A 14,323-nucleotide genomic window follows, 5' to 3' on the forward strand; every position below is an offset into this window, starting at 1 on the left:
TGAAATGGGTGTTAGTTCATATAAATAGGCATTCGGGACCAAGTGGTATAAGCATGGTATGGGACGTGCATGTCTGCTTGTCCAGTTATATGAATTAAAGGGATTAGATGAAGAGCATTCATGCATTGTTATTAATAATGTGAAATTTGGCTGTGTGATTGCATGTCACTTAATTTAGTTATATCAATCTACTGTGGTAAGGTCTCGTGTCCCTACTGAGCTGTGGTTGCTCACCCATCACCCTGTTTAATTTTTCAGATGAATTAGTGGGCAAGAAAAGGAATAAACCAGTTGAGGCTGAATTAGATGAGAGTGATAAAGCTTTATTTATTGTAAAGTTGTAAGATTTTTAATCTATTTTTATAAGAGAAGTTTATTTTAAACTATATTTCGACTTCTTTTTATTTTATTTTACTTTCTCACGCATCGGGCTCGGGGTTTTCGCCGACCCCCAAGTCCGGGGCATGACATTATACCTTGAATTCACATAGGCATTTTGTGCAACGTAGCATGAGAATATCCTGTAGCCCCAGCTGCAGGCAACGTAACATCATTTACTTACCAATATTTTGCTCTTTTAATTAGGATTTTTAAAATTTTAGGCCCTTTTCTTTAAAAAAGCGCACAAGAAAAACACAATTGCGGAAAACCAAAAAAAAATAAATTATGAATGAAATATTCCATAATACGATGAATGTAATAATTTACACTGATGAAAAAGAAGATCAATTGAGTTAAATGTAAAATTCAATTGAATAAAAAAAGGAATACAATATGAATAAATTTGTGCATATAAAACAGCAATACAATTTCAAATTAAGATAAAAAAGAACATGCTTTTCTTGCTTAAATCGATTTTGAACATTGTATTTGTAAGATCCGATCCCACATCAACCAACGGAGAGGGGGTGATGTGTCTTATATGTGCACACCCGCATCCATCTAGCACGAGGCCTTTTGGGAGCTCACTGGCTTCGGAGTCGTAAGAACTCCGAAGTTAAGTGAGTTGGGGGCTAGAGCAATCCCAGGATGGGTGACCCACTGGGAAATTGCTCGTGAGCTCTCAGAAACAAAACCGTGCGGGCAGAGAGGGGGGGGCCCAAAGCGGACAATATCGTGCTACGGCAGAGCCGATCCCGGGATGTGACAGTATTCATACAATTTTTATTAAAATTTATTCGTATTGTATGGTTTATTCTATAAGGGTAAAGAGATAAAATTGTACTAGCATGCGTTTTCAAGCATATTAAGGGCCTTTTTATAATCAAGCACGCTACGTGCAATTTGAGAATCTTTTCATTTCTTTGTAATTGTATTTTTTTAATTTGCCATTTTTGAAGTTTTAATTTATTGTCCGTGCTTTTCTCAATGCGCGTCTCAACAGTTTTTTTTTCCCCCTTTTATCACGAGTATAGAATCTTTTGAGGGACACTCCTTAAAGCTCACTATAAATAATTTGAGAATCCCTTTGAAACTCTCTCTGTGTGTGTAGTAAGATCGGATGCAATGATTGGGCCATCCCAAAGCATAAAAATGAGTTGCGTGTTATCGAAGACTTGCTTCATAATTTTCAACTGAGCAGCAGGGCCGACGCGGCTGACAGATAAACCGGCGTTAATAGCGGGTCTAATTCCGCTATAAAAGAGCTCTATTTCCGAACAGATTTGTCCATCAGTAATGGAGATCACATTGGTTGGATAGGCCGATACGTCTCCAGCTTGTGTTTCAATGATGGGTAAGGCGGTCAAGCTACCTGCACCTGTCTGGTCCGATCGTTTAGCGGCTTTTTCTAAGAGATGGGAATGTAAATAGAAAACATCGCCTGGGAAAGCTGCGCAGCCTAGTGGTCGGCATAACAATAATGACATTTGTCGATATGCCACCGCCTGTTTACTAAGATCATCATTGAACTCTTTCAAGTCGTTGAAAATTCAATACACTCAACCTAACCCAACCTAGAAAATATTTCTCTCTATATTGATGATACTTTTACATTTGTTTTGGTCTTTTATGACCAAATAACTTGTGAACTAAATCGAGTTAACAATACATTTACACAAATTGATTCTATAAAACTAACGTTACTAGTAAAAGCGATAAAATTCAAATCTTGTATAACAACTTCCATAAATAGCATGTCCACCTATCTTTTCATAAGTATGATCTATAAGCTCTTTTTTGGCAACATCAAGACACTTCATACAATCTATGCTAGAAAGATTCAAAGTACATTCTGCTGCACCATAAAGGAAAGTAATGCTTGATATTCCTGTATACCCATGAGCATACGGAGGTTTACAAAAAACTCTAGAACATAATCCAGTTAACAACTTATGAACCCCATTTCGAATCAACAACGGATTACCATTGGATTCTGGAGCCACCAAGTAAATCGTGTTGTTTGTGTAAATTATGCCAAAGAATTTTGCATTTGAGTACTTTAAGAGACAACACGTGTTTCAAATTATAGCTCCTCGACTGAGCGGATCGTTGGCGAAGCTTTTGGCCTGCTGTACGGATACAGTTTATGCATTTTGCATAGTTCGGAATAAAATTCCAACATTGGGCTAGTCCATATACCAAAAATGTTGTCTTGCTTGCCATAGATTTAGATGTGTAATTAATGACTCCAATTCGATATTCTGACTTTGGAATTAGTTTTTTTCTATTTATAAATTGGGGAAGAATGATTCAAATTTGGAATTTTTTTATATTATCTATATATATAAAGCAAAAGACAGAGAATGGTAAAACATTCAAAATACCGAAAAATGCCCTTGGTTAATTCAAACATTAAGAATTGAAATTATTAATTAAATGAGGATAATATGGTAAATTCACATTTTTCATATTAAAAAAATTAAAAATTAAAACAAAATCAGATAATAAATCATACTTTTATGGAACATAACTACCCATATTATTTTTTCTTAATTCTAAAAATAAAATAAACAATAAAAAAGAAAACCAATTCGCACATGCAAAGTATTTAAGTTGTCCAAATAATAGCTATTTGCTGGAAATTCTAATTCATCGAAACAATTATGCCCCCCAACACACGAACTCCAAAAGTTTCATGGAAAAAAATATATATAAAAAGATAAAAGACTTACAGTGATTAATGATTTTGACACAAACATGTTTAGTAGAATTGAACTTGGATTCAACTTAATTCCAACTTCTATTTATATGATATGTATAATGCAATTTAGTAGGAGTACTATTATGCATATTATAATATAGTAGAAGTTTGGAGGAACCCTAAACTGTAAAAAAATATATTAACCCATCCACCACTTTGGCTAACCCAAAGGAGAAAAATGGTGTTAGGATTAAAGAAAGGAAAATTTTGGCTCTTTAAGCAACTCTCATCAAATACAGATATGGCTCTTCTCCTGTTGACACGTGTAAATTTCTTTCGTCTTTTTCAACTTCTTTTTTAGCTGAGGGTAAAGGTATGAAAATTATTCTTCCAGTTCCAGCCTTAGTTTTTTTTTTTTTTTTTTTTTCCAAAATACATGCAAAAATTGGAGTGTTTCGGTTTATCTGTTCCCCTTAATTCCCTGGTGGATTGAAAACTTGATAGAAGTCCATGACTCACAAAATTATTATTGTTTTTTTTCCTTTTATTGTTTTATTACAAGGGGATGGAGAAAAGTACAAAACAATCTTTGTTTTGAATTCTCGAGATCATAGTTAGTAAAACACGAAACAAGTGTAATACATATAAAATATGTATTTAAACTTCTAAAAAACATATGGTATTATATAGCCATTATATAAAACAATTAAGATTGATGTTATTTATAGTTTTATTGGATAGTATGCGCAAAATATTGGGAAAACATGTGTATTATTTGTAAATATGTGTATAATGTCATTGAAAAATAAGGTATTATCGAAAATTAATATATTCACGTCTATTATTGCACAAACCAAACATGAGTTTCCCGATTATGATAACCAACATTTTCAACTATTGTAGTGACAATCATTTGCTCACATTCTTTGGAATGAACCTAGAAATGACACACATCGTCAAAGAATCCATTCTATGATACAAAGCCTACCTAGTAAAAGCAGTAAAATTCATATCAGATATAACAACTTCCATAAAAAAAAAAATACGTCCACCTTTCTTGCTATGATGACTAGTATCTAGAAGTTCGTATTTTGCAACATCAAGACACTTTGTGCAATTTATACTAGAAAGGTCTCTAGTACATTCTACCGTATCATAAAGTGAATTATTGCTTGATATTTTCAGTCTCCCATTCGCATACAGCAGTCAATGAACAGCTTTAGAATGTAACCTGGTTAACAACTTATGAAGTTTATATTAAATCAACAAGGGATTATCATATAATTTTTTATTTGTCAAATAAATCACATTATCCGTGTCACTTACACCAAAGAAGTTTTCATATGAGTATTTCAAGAGACAACCTACATTCTAAATTATAGCTCCTCAACCTAGTGGTGGACATCGTTTATGAAGCTTTTGGGATGCTATGCTAACACAGCTTGTGCATAGTGCATAGTGCATAGTGCGTAGTTTCTTGCATACGAAATAGAATTCCAACATTGGGCTTGCCCATATAAAGTAGTCTTCTCTCCCTTGACTCCACTTCGATATCCTTCAAGACTTTCTTTGGATGATACTTGTGTTAGTAACATACTCACGTTATTCTCATAATATTCATTGACGGAACATTTTCGCTGATTGAAACAATTATGCCCCAAAACATGAACACTCAGTCCAAAAGTCCCATGGAAAAAAAGAAGAGATGCAAAAGACTCAAAAGAATTAATGGTTTTGAGTAAAACATACCAACTAGAATTGAACTTCGACTCAGTTTGATTGCCACTTCTATTTATGCGTATAATACAATTTGCATAGAAGTATTTGTAGAATACATTTTATAAAATAACTAGATCTTGTTATTTTTACCCTTTGATTATTACATGATAGTTACATATCAATTCATATTTTGGCCTACTCGCTTGAGAAAGAGCTACTTTGTTCAATTTGTTATATATAAATATGTAAAAGCACACATCCTTATTGTAAGAAAAGTGTACATATCCTTCTTAGGGATACTGAACAACGTATTTCAACGATCGGAAGTTGAAAAAGAACCTGAACACTGTAGAAAGCCTTTATGTATATATAAATACAAAACAATCTTCCTTTTGAATCCTCAGGATTGTGATTCTCAGGATTGTGAGAAGACAAAATACTGTGATGAAAAAAGGTGAGAAGTTGAAACGCATACAAATCAAGGAGTCTCTTGTGGGACTATCTAGCAATGTGAGTATTCTTTTGCAAGCATGACTTCTTCCAAGTTTATCGTGTTCAAGGCCGCCCCATTGGTTATGGCTCTTCCTCTAAGCATTTTGGGCACCTGCATTTAAAACCATAATCTGCAAGTAATGCTTGTCTCTCTTCAAAAGGAAGGTCTTCATCCACATAAGAAATGGTAATCTGGAAAGGAATTAAGAGAGTATTTGATCAAAGTTCTATGAAAGGATATTGAAACCTTGTAAAACACACAAGCCTAAAGTTGGACTTCGAATTTGGTACCTCTTCTCCCTTGGAAATAGGTTTAAGTGCAATTATCGTCGCTTGGCCATCTCTATCCTGATAATGAATAACAAGCATGAATGCAGATGCACAAAATTGATAAAGGAATGCTTTAGAAAGTTCCAAATGGGAGTTCGCTATAATAGGACTCGAAGTTAACATACCTCCTCTCTTTTGAAGGCTTTCGCATTCGGACTACAAGAATGATTCATACAACTCTGCAGAGGATAGAAAGCTGTGCCTAATACAAAATTGGAAAATATGGGAAGTTAATTTTTCTTTTCCTTGCCACAATGAGAGAGACAATTAAACATCTGTCGACTATTATATTTTTCAAAACAATTTATATAACCTTCCAACAAAGGATTTATGTTCTAGAAACACCAAATCTCTTAATAACGGTAATAATGAAAACTTAATTCCACCATGATCTCTTGATAATCTTACTATCTTCCGTTCTCATTGAAAGATACATAAAGCCACAATGCACACATACAGAATACCTACACAACCCCAAAGAGGTAGTGCAGCACCAAGAAGGACAAAGCAGAAAAGTACAATTACACATAATACAAAGAAACTTGAAAAGAACATCATACCTTGGCAACAAACTGAATAGTCGTCGCCAAGAGCATCCAAAAATGGTCGTGTAATCTCCTCAGCTTCTTTCTGCCATGAATAACAGGGGAAAATGACATTGGAACATTCAACTTGGCAAAATGTTAGGAGAAAAATATGAATTCTAACCTTTTCAGGATATGGAAGATCGTCAATGTATAAAAAATAATCTTCCATTGGAGATGCTACAACCAAATCACTGAAACAAAGTGAAATAAAAGTAAGCCCCAAGCAAATAATATGCTGTTTGAAAATGCACATGAATTGTTTTAACTGCCACTGCCAGCACCATTTTTTATCCCTGCACACTTTACATATTAAATGGATGAGAGAAAAGGGAGGAATCCTTGAAAAAGTAAGACTTACAGATTATTCAACTCAAACATGCCAATTATATGCCCATAGATATCAAGGGAGAATACTGGGAAGAGTCAAGGAGTTCAAATTTATAAACTCTGAGAAATATTAAGCATGATTCTAATAAGAAACATACATCAAGTTCTAAATTGGGAAGGATACGTGATTTACATTCCTCATCAAAGATGGCTGCCTTTAGGAGCTGAAGTGACTGAAAGATTCAAATAGTGCAGTTAGAACTTATAGTAGCAGAATGTTATAGGCCATCAAAGAATCTGGTTAGTACTACAGTGGATCACGACGATTAAGCACCCACTCTGAACAAGGGAACTTATGCCACCCATTGCATTTTCATAAATAAGAATTTGATCAGCAAAATGCATACATGCACAGTTACACTCGGAATTCAAACAAATTTCAAAATGAATTTTTGAATGTACCCACATGACAGGAGAACAAATTGCTAAGGAAACAAAAACCCAAAGAGTCACCCATAAGATATAGTTAGGATAAGTCAAACATAGTAGTTGCAACTCAATATAGATCTTACAAGATCAGTGCGTGTGCAACAAAAATTGGATCACAAAATAAGTTAATTTGTCCTGAAGCTCTCAAATAACAGAAAAAAAAAAAACAGAAAAACAAAATCAGGAGATTGTAACAGAATATAGTGCTCAAAATAGAATTTCTAATATGACTCAGTCAAGAAAGTATACCGTGAATGCCAGCTCTCTTATTTGCATCCTAAAAGCAACTTCATCAGATGATTCAACGTCAAATGGCAACGCGATGCAGTCCCACCACCTAAGAACAAATAAAATGTCAAAAGAGAAGAGGAGAAAAGAACCTTCTTGTCAAAATTTTCAAAACTACTGCATACGTTTATTATGCAACTGTTGTCACCCAAAGTAGAAAGCCTTATAAGAGTGAAATAGTGCCACTGCTGCCAATATTTATTACATACTTGTGCGCTCTGCTATTGGAAACTCATTTCCTTTTCAATTCTATTATTAGAATGCTCACAAAAGAACAACTTAAGATTTTCTCAGACATGATACAGCAAGGCCTTCAATATATAAAATATAACTACCTTCTCTTGTGTCCCACTGACATTGGTTTCCATGCTTCTAAGAGTAAAGATGGATAAGGGATGCCTGAAACATTAGGCTTATTCTCTTGTTCTTCAGAATGAGCCACTTTCAACTTCCTATACTTTAATATGGAGGAAGACACCGCCTGAAAAAGAAACCAAGGAACTTGATTGTCCAAGATTGGATTTATATTATATCACATGATAGGAGACCTATTGGGGATGACAAGAAAGACATGTAACACATAAGGTACCATGTAGTATTCAAATAGTATGACAGCAAAGTGATGCTCACTACCCATATCCTATCCATTCTTGACTGAACCATGCCAAAGTCATATCATGACAAACTGAGACCAACTAGTCTGCAAGTACTAGATCACATAGTCCTGCTAGAAGTTCAGGCCTTACAAGTAGAAGACTGAAGTTAAAACAGAAGTTTACAATAGAATGGTACCTTTGCAGCAAGGAGGAATATATCATTTGTGTCTGGTAAAAGCAAAAGAACCAAAAAAAAAAAAAAACGGGGGGGAAAGAATTAGAAGAGGATAGAGGTATAAACTATAAGATTGTAGAGAAGATATAACCTACAAACTCATCTTACCATTGGCATGCTGTATAAATTGTACAAGTGCCTCCCTAGAGACTGCTTCTGACTTCTCCCCAGTGCAAAGTAAGGAATGAGATAAATCCCAATCAGACTCTGCACATAGCTTGCTACAAGATATTGGCAACACTATGACAAGTTATTTATTTGGTCCTTCATGCCCAAAGACATTAACCAATGGAAGGAAGGTTAAGCTCACTTTTACAATGCAATTGTCATAGTCCAACATGCTTCAAACAGAAAGGGAAAAAAAAAAAAAAAAAAAGGTTGGGTTACCCACCTGCAGTAGTAAGCTTCTCCACAGCCACCATGACATGGAACAGCCGGAGGTAACGGGAATTTATCAGAGTATGGCAATTTGAGTCCACCATTCATTAAAGATTCAGCAAACCCTTTAGGAAGAGGAACTTTCTCTTTGCAACTGGAACTGCTAGGCCCAGAGTCTCCCAAGTCATCATCTTCAGACGAGTAGTCAGTTTGACAGCAACCTTGGCTGGCAGAAACTCCCAACTCTTGCAAATAAAGTCTCCTTCCAATTTGAAGCTCAACAGAGCCAATGAAACGGAAACAGAAGCTACACACTAGACAATCAATCTGCAACCCAATTGAAGTAATACAATGAAAACAGATAACTGATAACTGAAAAGACCCAAAAGCAAAAGATAATATTTTCCATCGAAGAAAGGTAGTATACGAGACCTTGTTGGAAGAATGTTGAAGACCCACAAGCATTTGGTCCTTGAGAAGAAGCTCTCCTTCTTTGAAGCCCAAGTCAGCGTAGACACCTGAAGATCAAAGAGCAGATTATAAATTGCATTAGCCAAAGCAGAAACGACTGATGGAAATTTGAAAAAAGGGGTGTTACGTGTGTGTTGGCTTTACCCTTGCCAAGCTCTCCATTTTGTTTGATTTTGATGCCATAGCAATGCCTGTTGCTGGATTTAATTTGTTCATCCAAGTACTTGTCAACTTGGGCAGGTGAAGGAGGTGTAAGAAGAGCAGAGATTTCACTGCGCAGCTCTGCATCGATTGTACAGTCGCAATCCATCGAAACACACAGAGTAGAAGAGAAACACGTAAGTTAATGAATGCAAACGGCGGCCAAGCGGTGGAATTGCGTTTCCTTTTGGTGTTATAACGAGTCAAACCCAAATTTGTTTTCTTTGTTTTTCGGTAGATAGAGTCGAACCGACCAGATTACCCAAGCTAATTTTATCGAAAAAAATAAAAACTTTGAGAAATTCAAGTAATATTTTTTTTTTTTTTTTCCTTCAAGATATGATTTTACAGTAACCTTCTTTTTCACTTTAATATAATTACAATTTTTTTTTTCTTTTAATCAAGCTATACTCTAAATTATTTTATTATACGAGATATTAAAAGTAAAATCGAGCGGGAGAATCCAAACTTGAGTGCAAGGAGGATGGACTCACTGGCAGAACCCACGTATGCAAATTACTAGTGTCTTCCAAAAGACTTTGTTTCTCCTGTAAGAGAATGTGAAAGACTTTGTTTCTCATGAGAGAGAATGTGCCCACGCTCACTGAGAAACATTACACACCGCCAGAAATTTTGTACAAATAATCTCAACAGCAGTACCATCCATCCATCTTCCATTTTCAAAGTGCAACAAGAAAATTTGACAAACCATTCACCATTAAATTTCAAAACTTTCAACTTTATAACATGTAACACCATAATTATTGTCAATGTTGGCAACAGAATCCTTTAACTGAGTAAATTACAAGCATTAACAATTTCACAAAACTTCTAGTTGGAGTTTGGATTTGATCCAATATATTACACAAATTTCAAACAATGCGATATCCCTTGAAATGGTGGGGTGATACAGAGCAAGTCTATCTGACTAGTGACTAATAACAAGTTAACAACAGCATAAGTACACCGAGACACGAAAAACATTTAGCATAAATAAGCTGGAAAAAGAAGAACCCTAGTAGAAACCTAAAGATTATATTTGTATCTTTTATTTGTTGGATCATCAAACACATCCAAAGAACTGTTCCAAGGATGGGGAGTTGAACACATTAGAAGCAGCCCGTTCAGTTCTGGTCGGAGAGATGTAAACCTCTGCAACCAATAAATAAATGAGTAATTCAGATGACAACCATGGAAATGAGTCTATACATCAGAACATGGGGCATGAGATTGAAGAATGACGTGTACAAAAAAAAAGGTAAGCAATAAGAATATACAGATAATTGAAAGATGATGTCAGGATTTGTGTCGATATGCCAATCTGGTTCCAATTGGCGAACAAAAGATGTTCGTCCATTCTCTGTGCTACAGAAGAGAACCTGCAAACAAATCACAAGGATTATGTAGATAACACATGAAATTGAAGAAGAAAAAAATAACAGCATCCCAGCAAGTTGAATCTATGAAATAACTGAAATATCATTTCATCAACTAGTCTTACTTTAAGACTTGTAATTGTAAGTTGGTTTTCAAATATAACAGAGACTTACAAAAATAAGTAAGATAATACTTAGCCAATCAGAAAAGCACATCTTAACATACTCAAAAAACATCCTTCAAATGCCTATTGGAAATGGTGATGTTCCACTTGAAGTGTGGGACAAATTTCATCAATTATCACCTATGCAAATCATATTATTTATTCTAATTTGTAATTCTTTTATAACCCAGTCAATGATATGTTTTGATAGTTTATTGTGGAAGAGGAACTGCCCATGAGCATGTACATGAACCCCAATTTCAAGAGAGGGTCGCCCGCTGCATTGGTGAATGTCAAAGAGCTTTCCGTATCTTCACGCAGTCGCAATGCCAGGGCAGGGAACATGAATCCTTCTCCTCTATAAGAACACGTGATATGAAGGTTGACAACTTGGGTCGAGAGCTTCGGGAGGAGCTTAAGGGTGTTGAGTCTAAGTTGGTGGAGATGATGACTTCTGTTGAAACCAATATTTTGGATGCAATAATGAAATAAGAGTAAAGCTTTTGCTAACAAATAGAGCTATGAGTATTGTCTCCCCATACTTTGTTGTGGTAATGGATTATCTCCGCAAACTTTGTTGTGGTAGTGTTTTGAGTTGTGGTAATGCTCGTGTGCTGTTTCTGTGCCTTCTATTTTCCCTTTATTCAAGTGGAATGTGAACTAACAATGAAGATGCATCACTATAGCAGGATCCTAACTACTTGATCAAATATATGCATAGTAATGCATCTTCATTGTTAGCTCACATTCCACTTGAATAAAGGGAAAATAGAAAGCACAAAAACAGCACACGAGCATTACCACAACTCAAAACATTACCACAACAGAGTTTGGGGAGATAATCCATTAGGCACAACAAAGTTTGGGAGACGATATTCATAGCTCTATTTGTTAGCAAAAGCTTTACTTTGATTTCATTATTGCATCCATAATATTGGTTTCAACAGAAGTCATCTTCTCCATCACCTTAGACTCAACACCCTTAAGATCCTCCCGAAGCTCTCGACCCAAGTTGTCAACCTTCATATCAAGTGTTCTTATCGATGGAGAAGGATTCATGTTCCCTACCCTGACATTGCGGCTGCGTGAAGATACGGGAAGCTCTTTGACATTCACCAGTGCAGCGGGCGACCCTCTCTTGAAACGGGGGTTCATGTACATGCTCATGGGCAGTCCCTCTTCCACAATACAGTTTCTCATTCAATTAGAAACTGAATCAAGTATTCTATGTATTGTGTTCAAGGCAGCCTCATTGGTTATGGCTTCCTCTAAGCATTTTGGCCACCTGCATTTAAAACCGTAATCTGCTAGTAATGCTTGTCTCTCTTCAAAAGGAAGGTCTTCATCTACATAAGAAATGGTAACCTGGAAGAAAGGAATTAAGTGCTAATTGATCAGAGTATTTGATCAAAGTTCTATGAAAGGATATTGAAACCTTGTAACGCGCACAAGACGAAAGTTGGACTTTGAATTTGGTACCTCTTCTCCCTCGGAAATAGGTTTAAGAGCAATTATTGTCGCTTGTTCATCTCTATCCTGATAATGAGAGAGACAATTCAACATCTGTCGACTATTATATTTTTCAAAACAATTTATATAACCTGCCAAAAAAAAAAGGGACTTTTATTCTTGAAACACCAAACATCTCTTAAAAAGAATATCAATTAGAACTAAGTTACGTCATGTTCTTTTGATAATATCTACTATCTCCCTTTCTCATTGACAGATACATAAAGCCACAGTGCATCCATACTGAACACCCCCAACCCCAAAGAGGTAGTCCAGCACCAAGAAGAACAAAGCAGCAAAAGGATAGATTGAAAGATTACTACAACATATATTGACAAACTTTCGACACATAATGACAAAGAAACTGCAAAAGAACATCATACCTTGACAACAAACTGAATAGTCACCACCAAGAGCATCCAAAAATGGTCGTGTGATCTCCTCAGCTTCTTTCTGCCATGAATAACAGGGGAAAATGACATTGGAACACATTCAACTTGGCAAAATGTTAGGAGAAGAATATGAACTCTAACCTTTTCAGGATATGGAAGATCGTCATTGTATAAAAAATCATCTTCCACTGGAGATGCTACAACCAAATCACTGAAATAAAGTGTAATAAAAGTAAGAAAGAAAATAATATGCTATTGAAAATGCACATGAATTGATTTAACTGACATTGCCAGCACCATTTTGGATCCTTGCACACTTTACATATTAAAAGGATGAGAGAAAAGGGGAGGAATCCTGGAAAAAGTATGACTTAAAGATTATTCAACTCAAACATGCCAATTATATGCCCATAGATATCAAGGGAGAATACTGGGAAGAGTCAAGTAGTAGTTCAAATTTAAAAACTCTGAGAAATATTAAGCATGATTCTAAAGTACTAAATTGGGAAGGATACGTGGTTTACATTCCTCATCAAAGATGGCTGTTTCTAGGTGGATCATGATGATTAAGCACCCACTGGCACCCAAAGTAGAAAGCCTCTTAAGAGTGATGGAGGACCCACTGGCACCAATATTTATTACATACTTGTACGTACTACTATGGAAAACTATTTTTCTTTTCAATTCTATTATTAGAATGCTCACAAAAGAACTACTTTAGAGTTTCTTAGACAAGATTCAGCAAGGCTTCAATATATATATACACACACACATATGTAGTATAACTACCTTCTCTTGTGTCCCACTGATATTGGTTTCCATGCTTCTAAGAGTAAAGATAGATAAGAGCTGCCTGAAACATTAGGAGCATTCTCTTGTTCTTCAGAATGAGCCACTTTCAACTTCCTATACTTTAATATGGTAGAAGGCACTGCCTGAAAAAAGAAACCAAGGAACTTGATGATCCAAGGATTTGATTTACATTATAGATATCACATTATAGGAGACCTATTGGGTATGACAAGAAAGACACGTAACACATAAGGTCCCATGTACTGCATTATCCTTGCACATTATTCAAATAGTACGACAGCAAAGTGATGCTCACTACCCATATCCTTTCCATTCTTGAGTGAACCATATGCCAAAGATATATCATGACAAACTGAGACCAACTAGTCTGTAAATACTAGATCACATAGTCCTGCTAGAAGTTCAGACCTTCCAAGTAAAAGACTGAAATTAAAAACTGATGTTTACAATAGAATTGTACCTTTGCAGCAAGGAGGAATATATCATTTGTGTCTGGTAAAAGCAAAAGAACAAAAAAAAAAAAAAAAGGGATGGAATTAGAAGAGGATAGAGGTATAAACTATAAGATCGTAGAGAAGATATGACCTACAAACTCATCTTACCATTGGCATGCTGCGAGTGCGTCCCTAGAGAGAGACTGCTTCTGACTTCTCCCCCGTACAAAGTAAGGAATGAGATAAATCCCAATCAGACTCGGCGCATAGCTTGCTACAAGATATTGGCAAAACTATGACAAGTTATTTATTTGGTGCTTGATGCCCAAAGACATAAACCAAAGTGCAATGGAAGGAAGGTTAAGTTCAATTTTGCAATGCATTCTCATAGTCCAACATGCTTCAAACAGAAAAATAAAATAAATGTTGGGTTACCCACC

General features: G+C 35.6%; 1 protein-coding gene and 1 long non-coding RNA gene across 3 annotated transcripts; both read right to left on the reverse strand.

Annotated features, from left to right (window-relative positions):
• Positions 1-5,039: 5,039 nt before the first annotated feature.
• On the reverse strand, positions 5,040-9,503 carry LOC117623351 (histone-lysine N-methyltransferase ATXR2). The gene is made up of 14 exons (XM_034354294.1): positions 9,139-9,503; positions 8,956-9,041; positions 8,537-8,850; positions 8,254-8,366; positions 8,107-8,138; positions 7,650-7,795; positions 7,276-7,363; positions 6,722-6,770; positions 6,569-6,623; positions 6,332-6,401; positions 6,184-6,253; positions 5,749-5,825; positions 5,585-5,641; positions 5,040-5,485 (listed from the first exon to the last, which is right to left on the reverse strand). The coding sequence occupies exons 1-14, from the start codon at positions 9,302-9,304 to the stop codon at positions 5,375-5,377; spliced, it is 1,434 nt and encodes a 477-aa protein (XP_034210185.1). The 5' UTR covers positions 9,305-9,503; the 3' UTR covers positions 5,040-5,374.
• Positions 9,504-12,017: 2,514 nt separating this feature from the next.
• LOC117622271 lies at positions 12,018-14,265 on the reverse strand. 2 transcript variants are annotated; one of them, XR_004584965.1, is made up of 7 exons: positions 14,052-14,265; positions 13,910-13,941; positions 13,426-13,571; positions 12,778-12,847; positions 12,628-12,697; positions 12,215-12,271; positions 12,018-12,100 (listed from the first exon to the last, which is right to left on the reverse strand). It is a non-coding gene; the product is annotated as an uncharacterized LOC117622271 (long non-coding RNA). The 2 variants fall into 2 exon arrangements; XR_004584964.1 differs by having other exon boundaries at positions 12,215-12,336.
• Positions 14,266-14,323: the final 58 nt, after the last annotated feature.

Source organism: Prunus dulcis, chromosome 3, assembly GCF_902201215.1.
Source record: "Prunus dulcis chromosome 3, ALMONDv2, whole genome shotgun sequence".
NCBI classification, from domain to species: domain Eukaryota; kingdom Viridiplantae; phylum Streptophyta; class Magnoliopsida; order Rosales; family Rosaceae; genus Prunus; species Prunus dulcis.